Below are 10,545 nucleotides of genomic sequence, written 5' to 3' on the forward strand. Positions count from 1 at the left end.
TATTATAGATCAATTATATTATAGGATACAATATTCAAATTTTTCAATTTTCATATAATATTTCAGTACAGTTCTTTTGTAGGATACCATATTCATTCATTGTTTCATTTAAGAGTCTTGTTATGTTAACCCTATGAATTTGTCAACTCGTATGCGAATGTGATACCTACAATAGATATTTTATTAGAATACATTTTTCATTTAGGTTTCGTAGAACATTATAGATCAGTTATATTATAGGATACAATATTCAAAGTTTTATTAGAGTTCAGTTTTCATACAAATTTCATACAATGTAATTGCTTGTTATGTTACCATTAAGTATTTTTTAACTCGTAAGTCAGTGTGTAAGTCAGTGTGATACCAACAATAGAATTTTTGATATTTACATATTATTATACTTAAATTTCAAACTATTTAAGTCCAACAGTCAATAAATAATACGATACAAATGAGACTAATCAGATTTTGTACACAAAATAAAGTTAACAGGACATATTGTTATAAATTCATTAACAACCGAGCATCAAAATCATACAAACAACTGTTTGTCAAATTAAAAAAATCTAAACTTAATAATTCTTAACTAACTTTTAGGAACATAATTCTCACACGTCTTTCTGTTATAACCCTTTCGATGGCATATGCTCCAGGTGACCGTAGTCTTCCTAGATTTAACGTCACAAACTCCCTTCCAACGCACTGTACTGGACTACCTACATTTCTTTGGTCCAAATGCACACGTACACCCATGTCATTCTGTATCATTATTGGTGGACATCTCGTGCTCACGAGATTCTTAATCTCCAATCCATCTACAGATGTATTCACTCTTAACGGTGAAGATAATGCATTAAAAAGGCCATCATATACAATACTAGCTCATATATAATGCCCTCCATTTGAAACCCAACATATTTACCTGTATACAAAATATATACATAAGATCACGTACAAACTAAGATCACATGCTGGATAAAATAAAAAAATATTACATTATATACAAATTTTATTCATAATTTATGCATAATTTATACAACACGGATACCCTAATTCACTGTATATAAAATGTATATTTTATTTAGACATAACTCATTCCATTAATTCAATGTATTCAAAATTTATACATAATTTATACAACACGCATACCAACTTACAACACGTAATTAGTAAAATAGAAAAAAATTTCAAATTTAATTACAAATTCATACAAATATTACTATCACCAAAAAAGTATCGACCATGCACATTTTCAAACTAAAAAAATAAAAATAAATACTTTTATACAATGAATATATAAAAAATATTAAATATTTATGATACAAAAACGCATCATACCATATTTACACAACTCATACTTACAACTCATTATTTAATCAGATTTAATAAACTATTCATACAACTTGTATTCACACAAATTCATTAAAAATCGTTACAATTAGACTGAACCCGATTTTTCAATATTTTGAATGAACAAAAAAAATTGGCTACTACTAACGTTATTCAGAAAATGTCACTTCATTATTAACTCTTATGTCCACTGAATTTGTACAAAATTCATGATACTTTAAAATGAGTTTAACATTACAACTAATGAAAATCAAGAGTATACATTCAACAAAAATAAATGAACTTTTTCATCACAACAAACTTTTTAATGAAAAGGAAAACCAAATCACTGAATAACCTACGTGAACAATCCCACCTTCCACTATGTTGAACAAGTATTGATAAAAAAATTTCACTTTCCATGATAAATCCAATGAAATTTCTTTCAAAATGATGAAAAGTCGTTGAATGAAGGGGAGAGAGAAATGTTGGAGACAAACATTCAAATAAAATTTTAAGTTTTGGAAAATATATCTTTCTAGATTTTCAACTAATTGAGAAAATAAAAGAATTTAATTTCAACATCAGTTATTAGAGTTCTAATTGAATTCTAATTCTGTATTACCATTAATATATATTTATTACCATTTTTGTTTCTTTATTACATTTTTATTTATTTCACTTTTTAATACTTTAATTAATGCATAATATTTTCAAAATTGTTATAACTTGAAAGTATTTTATTGCTACAACCTGAAAGTTATAAACTACTGTCACAACTCGAAGTTTTTTATATTAAATATGACATAATGATTTTTATTTTTTTATTATCGAGTTATCGATTCTTAACGGTTTAAGATTTTTTCTCAACAGGTTAACCGATAACCCGATAGTAACTTAATAATTTATATTCATTACCATTCGATATATAAAGTCTTTCACTTAGGGTTTAATCTTTATACTTTTATTTTTTTGATGTCTCAAACTATTGGTTATTATATAATGTTTTATATTTGCTTTATACTTTTGTTTCTTATATTTGAGCAAGACTCAACTTATCAACTCATGTGCATAGTTTATCTGGCTTGTCACCTTGTTTCTAAGTGATTTTCAATGGTTTTTTTTTATCAAATCTTAATGATTAAATCGATAACTAAACTGATGATGATCAATAACTAATAAATCGATAACCAATAAGCTAATATCTTAATGATTTGATATTTTTATAAATCGATAATCGATAAATTAAACCGATAAATTTTAAAATTGAATCAAATGGACCGATACACCGGCACTAAAAAGTATTGTATCAATTTGTTTTTTTCTCTACAAGGTCATTTTGTTTGGAAAAAATGAAGGCGCACTCAAACGTGTTCTTCTTCCTCTTTCATGGGCTCTCCACCTTTAACGGATTTGAAGAGACAGCCATTCCATTTTGTGTTGGCAAAACAGAGTATACACGTAACTGTAATTTATATATCTATAAGGAGTGGTTTACACTTTCAATGGCTGCCATTCTTCCTTCATAATCAATCTACATTTGTTCTTCGCGTAAACAAAGAGAAAACTCAACCCATCAATGTCCCCGTTTTTCCTTTTCCTTTTCTTTTCTTCTTCTTCGTCCAAGAGAAAATGTAAAAGAATTGGCGTCAGAAAAAAATAAAAAAATAATAAACACCCAGAATTGTTAAAAGCCCAAAACAACCTGCAACACCATTGTTTTCTCCAGTTTCTTCCTTTGTTTCAACAGTGGTGTTTGCGGGTAATTTTTTTAATTTTTTTTTCGGTTAATATTTTTGTCTGCCTTTTTTTGAAGTTTTGAGTAACCCATTGAAGTTTTTTTTGTTTCTGGGTGATTGATTGATACTGTATGTGTTTTGTTAATTGAGGGAATATGCAACATAACATTTTTGCAACGATGCGTAGTTTGAATATGATGGAAGGATGTAAAGGAACACAAATTTATGCTTTTAATCCATCTGGGAAAACCACAACAAATGGTTATGGTGGTGGGGGTGGGGTTGGTGAGAAATTTCTACAACACCTTCATGAGAGGGTGAATTCTGTTAGGTCAAAGTCTAATAGGAATTACCAAGCTTTGCAACCCAAAGATAATGTGAAATCTGTTGCTTTAGCTGAAGCCCTAGCTAGTTATGGCCTTCCCCAAACTGATTTTATTGAACCCCAGATTGAATCTTATCTGAAATCGGTCAATTTTGTGGAGACGTTAGCTGATGTTTATCGTAGGATGGAGGGTTGTTCTCAGTTCGAGATATCAGGGATGTATCTTGAACAATATGCAATATTTAAGGCGTTATCAGATCCTAAATTATTTAGGAAGTGCCTAAAGTCAGGCAGAGAACATGCTGTTGATGTGCATTCTAAGGTTGTGCTTTCCGCGTGGTTGAGGTTTGATAGAAGAGAGGATGAACTTATTGGTGTATCGGCTATGGATTGTTGTGGGCGAAGCATTGAATGTCCGAGGAGTTCTTTGGTGCCAGGGTATAATCCTGAATCAGCTACTGATCCTTGTACATGTCACCAGAGACCTATACAAGATGAGGATACTGAAGTTTTCGTTGGAGATGAGGAATGCTCAACATCAATTAGTCATGGTGATGAGGAGGGGGATTATGATATGTCATTTTGCATCGGGGAAGAAGAGATCAGGTGTAGGAGATTTAATATGGCTTCACTATCTAGGCCGTTTGAAGCGATGCTGTATGATGGCTTCATGGAGTCACGAAGGGAGAAAATAAATTTTTCACAGAATGGGATTTCTGCAAAAGGGATGAAAGCTGCTGAGATGTTCAGCAGAACAAAAAGTGTGGAATCATTTGATCCAGACACTGTCTTAGAGCTCCTATCGTTGGCCAACAAGTTTTGTTGCAATGAAATGAAGTTTGCTTGTGATGCTTATTTAGCATCATTGGTTTTTGATATGGATAGTGCTATGTTACTTATTGAATATGGGCTGGAGGAGACCGCATATGTTCTCGTGGCAGCTTGCTTGCAGGTGCTATTGAGGGAACTTCCAAATTCAATGCACAGCCCCAACGTGTCAAGGCTCTTCTGCAGTTCAGAAGGTAAGGACAGATTAGCTTCTGCAGGGCATGCTTCTTTCTTGCTGTATTATTTTCTGACCCGAACAGCTATGGAGGAGGACATGAAATCAAACACAACTGTAATGCTCTTGGAAAGACTGGGAGAATTTTCAAGCGCAGGCTGGCAGAAACAGCTCGCATTCCACCAGCTAGGTTGTGTGATGCTTGAAAGAAAAGAGTATAAAGATGCTCAGAAATGGTTTGAGGCAGCTGTTGAAGCTGGTCATGTTTATTCCTTAGCTGGCATTGCCAGAGCCAAGTACAAGCGCGGCCATATGTACAAGGCATATAAGTTGATGAACTCCCTCATATCTGACTGTACACCTTCCGGATGGATGTATCAGGAGCGATCCCTGTATTGTCATGGCAAGGAAAAGACGATGGACTTGAGTACCGCTACTGAATTGGATCCAACCCTTTCTTATCCATATAAATACAGAGCTATGTCAATGGTTGAGGAGAATAGAACTGAGGCAGCCATTTCTGAGATCAACAAAATTATTGGTTTCAAGGTCTCTCCTGACTGCCTTGAGCTTCGTGCTTGGTTCTTAATTGCCCTGGAGGACTATGAAGGGGCTTTAAGGGATGTCAGAGCACTGTTGACTTTGGATCCCCAGTATGTGATGTTCCATGGGAAATTGCAAGGTGATAAATTGGTGGAGCTGCTACGTCATACTGTTCAGCAGCGCAATCAGGCTGATTGCTGGATGCAACTATATGACAGATGGTCCTCTGTAGATGATATTGGCTCCTTAGGTGTTGTTCACCACATGTTGGCCAATGACCCTGGGAAGAGTCTCTTACTGTTCAGGCAATCTCTCCTTCTTTTACGGTATGATTTAAGTATATATTTAGCATTTTTATTTGTCATTGGCAATCATTCCTGATCAGCTGCATGTTATATTGCTGGCTGTCTCCATCGAGTCACTTTATGAAACTTGAAGCTCTTAATATTTACATCAATTGATTAACCAGAAAATTTATCTCGTCTTTTTCTTTCTTTTGTATTGGTATTTAAAAAATCTCTGAATGATATCAAAGTACGATGCTCAATTCTCTATGTAAAACATTTTTCTTAATCATAACTCTCAGTTCATCATAAAAAACTTTGTGTCAGGCAGTTGTCTTCTCATGCATGAGTAGCTCAAGTTGAATACTTGACTGGAGTTTAGAGTGATGTTCTTTTGTGCTCCATGAATTCTATAAGACTGATTTGCAGTTTTGCTACAGGTTGAACAGCCACAGAGCTGCTATGCGTTGTCTGAGAGAAGCCCGAAACCAAGCTACCTCTGAGCATGAAAGGCTAGTCTATGAAGGATGGATATTATATGACACAGGTTATCGTGAAGAAGCTATTTCTAAAGCTGAGGAGTCCATCTCAATCCAGAGATCATTTGAAGCCTTTTTCCTAAAAGCATATGTTTTATCAGAAACCAATTCAGAGTCTGAGTCATCATTATATGTAATACAACTGCTTGAGGAAGCTCTTAGATGCCCTTCAGATGGTCTTAGGAAAGGCCAGGTGAGTACTCCTTTCAGGAATATACAAATACATGACGTCTAATGAACCAGAATATTCGCTCAAAAACTTTCATACTTCTGCAGGCTCTGAGTAATCTGGCAAGCATCTATGTAGATGTTAATAAGCTAGACAATGCAATTGATTGCTACATGAATGCCTTGACTATTAAGCATACACGAGCCCATCAGGGCCTGGCACGTGTTTACCACCTCAAAAACCAGAGGAAAGCCGCATATGATGAGATGACAAAGTTGATTGAGAAGGCAAGCTACAATGCATCAGCTTATGAGAAGCGTTCTGAATACTGTGATCGTGAAATGGCAAAAAATGATCTTAGAATGGCGACAAAGTTAGATCCCCTCAGGACATATCCTTACAGATACAAAGCAGCTGGTAAGTTGCATCTTATCATGCCATATGTAGTGAGATGGAGTTCTTATTGATTGTGGTCCTAGGCGGCCTGTCTAGTTGCTTTTGTGGCTTTTAAGAATGAAAAAAATATTATCTTCAGGATAGTTGGTTGGTATACATATTGAAAAAAGAGAAAGATATTAGTAAAATCCACTTGAATTCTGTAACTTAACATATGTAATGACATAAAGTTAACTACTTGGTCAACCAAATCTTTCTTCAGTTCCTTGTATTCTTACGATTACTTTGGGCGCACTGCCATTGCTGTTTGGTTTAAAACGAACCTGCCTTGTCCGACCTAGTCTCCGTGCCAAAAAGTGGACATATTTGGTAGTGGAGAAGAAATGGTGCTTCTACTCTTCTAGTATAAGGAATCATGACATTAGCTTGTAGTCTCTAGGCTCTACTTTAAGAGTGTAAGCTCAATGAAGATTTCAGTTTAAAAGAAGCTCTTTACCTTAGAAAGACCCAATATATGGAGCAGTGGTTACAGCTCAAGCATTTCTAAGTTGAATCTTGTTTTGGAAATTTTTGTTTAGTGGAAATCAGAAAACTACTTTAGATGTGGCTCAGCAGGTTAGCTGTTCTACAATGGTACATGTAAGTAATTGGACAAACGTCTTGTGTTGTACTCTTTAATTTTCAAAAACTGGGTTAGAGTGCATCTATGCTTGTGGAGTCCTAACTCACAATTCCAATGAAATCAAGCAATATCTTCTCCTAGGACATAACTTCAGTTTCATGTCAGTTTCTAATGGGAGAAGCGACTACAGTCACTTGGCTATTTACTTGAAAATCGGACTAACATCTTAAGATATGGTCACTTTTTCTTGGTTTCCAAACATAAATAAATATTATTGCATCAGAATCTTAGAAATGAAATTGGAGACGACGATCTCCTTTTGGTTGGAATATTTTGTGTGTAACAGAGGTGACTCACTCATACAAGAGATCATTCTGCTACTTTGAATCTTTATATCTCTTAGTTGATTTGTTGGCTAAAGAAGTAATATCCTGTATTATATTTTCAGTTCTAATGGATGACCATAAAGAATCTGAGGCCATTTCAGAGCTAACCAAAGTCATAGCTTTCAAGCCCGACTTACACCTGCTCCATCTTCGAGCAGCTTTTCATGATTCGATGGGTGAGCCTACATCTACCATTAGAGATTGTGAAGCAGCCCTGTGTCTTGACTCCAGCCATGCAGATACACTTGAGCTTTATTCAAAAGCACGACAACGATCTAATGAACAACAATCAACGTGAAAGAGCAGATAAAATCATTGGCTTCTTCAGGATTGTTATTTTGGTGAGTCAGTCACTGTCTCACTTCTGCCTAAGTTCTTTTAAGGTGCACACAAGGTCAATACTAACTCATGTGATGATCCACTTCTTTTATGCTTAAAGGAATTCATATGAGACTTCCAACGACTGCTATACATGGCAACGGCAATATTAAAAGAAAATAAGAATCAGAAACGGAAAATACTGAAAAGATAAAAAAGTGAGGCGAGTTGTAAATAGAAATGCATTCTAACTTGAAATATTTGTGAACTTCATAGTGCAGAATGCTGCTGATAAGATAGGGTTCTTTCTATATGTACATTGAACTGCAGCTTGCTATGAATGTCTGGTGCTCTGCTTAGTCAGAGTTTTTCCAATGTGATGAGACTCACTTGTTAATTTTCCAGTCCCTTTATAGCTAGAGTATGTGTCCAAAGAGGATAGACTTTAATTTTTTTATTTTACTTGGATTGCTTCAAATAGACTGTCTTAAGGGAAAGTCTTTGAAAGCCTAAAAATGCAAATTGCACCCGAAGGGAGTGTGATGTAAGCAACCTATCCTAATGCAACTATTAATTTTCCAATGTGATGAGACTCACTTGTTAATTTTCCAGTCCCTTTATAGCTAGAGTATGTGTCCAAAGAGGATAGACTTTAATTTTTTTATTTTACTTGGATTGCTTCAAATAGACTGTCTTAAGGGAAAGTCTTTGAAAGCCTAAAAATGCAAATTGCACCCGAAGGGAGTGTGATGTAAGCAACCTATCCTAATACAACTATTAATGCCAATTCCACGGCTCGAACTTGTGATCTATATAGCTTATATAGAGACAACTTTATTTGTTGCAAGGCTCCATTCTAATATTAAACCATAATTAGTAAAAATAACTTGTAGATACTTGATAATGGTTTATTATTGACTCTTGGAGTTAAATCAACTAAAAATTAATATTACTCCAAAAAAAGGACAGTTTGGAAGATGAACGAGAAATATCAGAAAATTCAAATCTGCACAGGCAAGAGTTATGCAAATAGTTGATAAACAAAAAGGGAAAGCATCAACAACAACAATATACTCTGTGAAATTTCATATGTGGGCCTGAGGAGGGTAGAATGTATACAGATCTTACCACCACCTCATGAAGATAGAGAGACTGTTTTCCAAAGACCTTCGGTATCTGTCCCAAGAAAGAGAGAGCAACAATTTATATATATATATATATATATATATATATATATTAAAAGCATGAAGACCCTTAAAATGTTCATTGGACTTTTTTTCCTTCATTAAAAGACTCTTCTTTAGACAAAATTGTCTTTTCACATTTTTCTTTAATTATTATTTAATTTTTTGTATTCCAAAAAGGTATTAAAAAAAACTGGCGTTTCTTTTGCTAAAAAAATTTATAGTAGCTTGTGTTTTGAAAAATTTTCTACTCCTTTTTTTTTTGGTTATAACACTTTTTTAGCTCCTATTATAGTTATCACACTTTTACTGCTTATTTTTGTGATTCTCTAAGACAAACCTTCATAAAATATTAATTAAAAAAATTTGGTTTAGAACTACCCCACTCCTATAAAGGACTTCTAAGATTTTTTAATCATTGATAATTAACTTCATCAACCGCTTCGTCTTCTTCATCAATCTTGTAATTTTGTCGTAACTTTGATTAAATTTTCAGGGTTTTTTTTATCTTATAATCTGTCTTCCCTATTTTTGTTTCATATTCTTCACCATTTTTTATTTCAAGAATATATTCTTGATTTGAAGAACACACTATTAATTGTTATGCCAATTTAATTTAAATTGCTAAGCCAACTTAAGTTGCTTAATTTAAGTTAGATTGTGTCCTTAGTTAAGTTAGTTGAGTCTAATAGTGGTATATTTAAAATATCTTTTATTTTATAATAACATACTTATGTGTTCACAAGTTTCATCTATTTACTAGTAAAGTAATATCTTAGGTAAACTATGGGTAGATTTGCATTCCAAAGAAGAATAACTAACGTAGAAAAATTTATCAAACTTTTTCTAATTATAACAGTAGTTGAACATTTTGTCTTTCATTAAAAAAACTACAATGGACAAAATAGTCATCTATCATTTTCCTCAAAAAATTGTCATTTAATTATTATCCTAATATTTAAGACGTTGAATTAATTAAAGTCAACAACAACAACAATCCAGTGAAATCCTACATCGTGGGGTCTGGGGAGGGTAGAGTGTACGCAGACCTGACTCCTACCAATGTAGGACGGCTGTTTTCGAAAGACCCTCGGCTCAAAAAAGCATAGAAAAAGGTCAGACAAGAATATTAGAGTAAATAAGTAGATGACGAAAACGGTCCAAACAATAGTATAATCAAAGCACAAAAAAAAACAATAGATATTATTATTGGATAATAACATAAATACCATAAATAACATACATCAGAGTACAGGAAATCATAGTGCGTTAATACGCCTACGAATAAGGGAGAATAAAACCACTATGTACTAGCCTTCTACCCTAATGTGTGTCCTCCACACCCTTCTATCTAGGGTCATGTCCTCGGTAAGTCGTAAATGCGCCATGTCCTGTCTGATCACCTCTCCCCAATATTTCTTCGGCCTACCCCTACCTCTTCTAAAACCATCCAAGGCCAACCTCTCACATCTCCGCACTGGTGCATCTGGGACTCTCCTCTTCACATGTCCAAATCATCTCAGTCGCGTTTCCCGCATCTTGTCTTCCATCGAGGCCACTCCTACCTTTTCCCGAATAGCCTCATTTCTAATCTTGTCACTCCTGGTATGCCCACACATCCATCTCAACATTCTCATCTCGGCAACCTTCATCTTTTGCACATGGGAGACCTTAACTGGCCAACACTCCGCCCCATATAACATAGCTG

At 34.3% G+C, this 10,545-nt stretch overlaps 1 protein-coding gene across 1 annotated transcript; it reads left to right on the forward strand.

Moving 5' to 3' along the window:
* The first annotated feature begins 2,660 nt into the window (after positions 1–2,660).
* Positions 2,661–8,447, forward strand: LOC129877126 (ethylene-overproduction protein 1-like). The gene is made up of 4 exons (XM_055952605.1): positions 2,661–5,265; positions 5,664–5,955; positions 6,039–6,348; positions 7,398–8,447. Exons 1-4 carry the CDS (start codon positions 3,224–3,226, stop codon positions 7,631–7,633), a joined length of 2,880 nt encoding a protein of 959 aa, XP_055808580.1. The 5' UTR covers positions 2,661–3,223; the 3' UTR covers positions 7,634–8,447.
* The last annotated feature ends 2,098 nt before the right edge of the window (positions 8,448–10,545 follow it).

This window comes from Solanum dulcamara, chromosome 12 (assembly GCF_947179165.1).
Source record: "Solanum dulcamara chromosome 12, daSolDulc1.2, whole genome shotgun sequence".
NCBI classification, from domain to species: domain Eukaryota; kingdom Viridiplantae; phylum Streptophyta; class Magnoliopsida; order Solanales; family Solanaceae; genus Solanum; species Solanum dulcamara.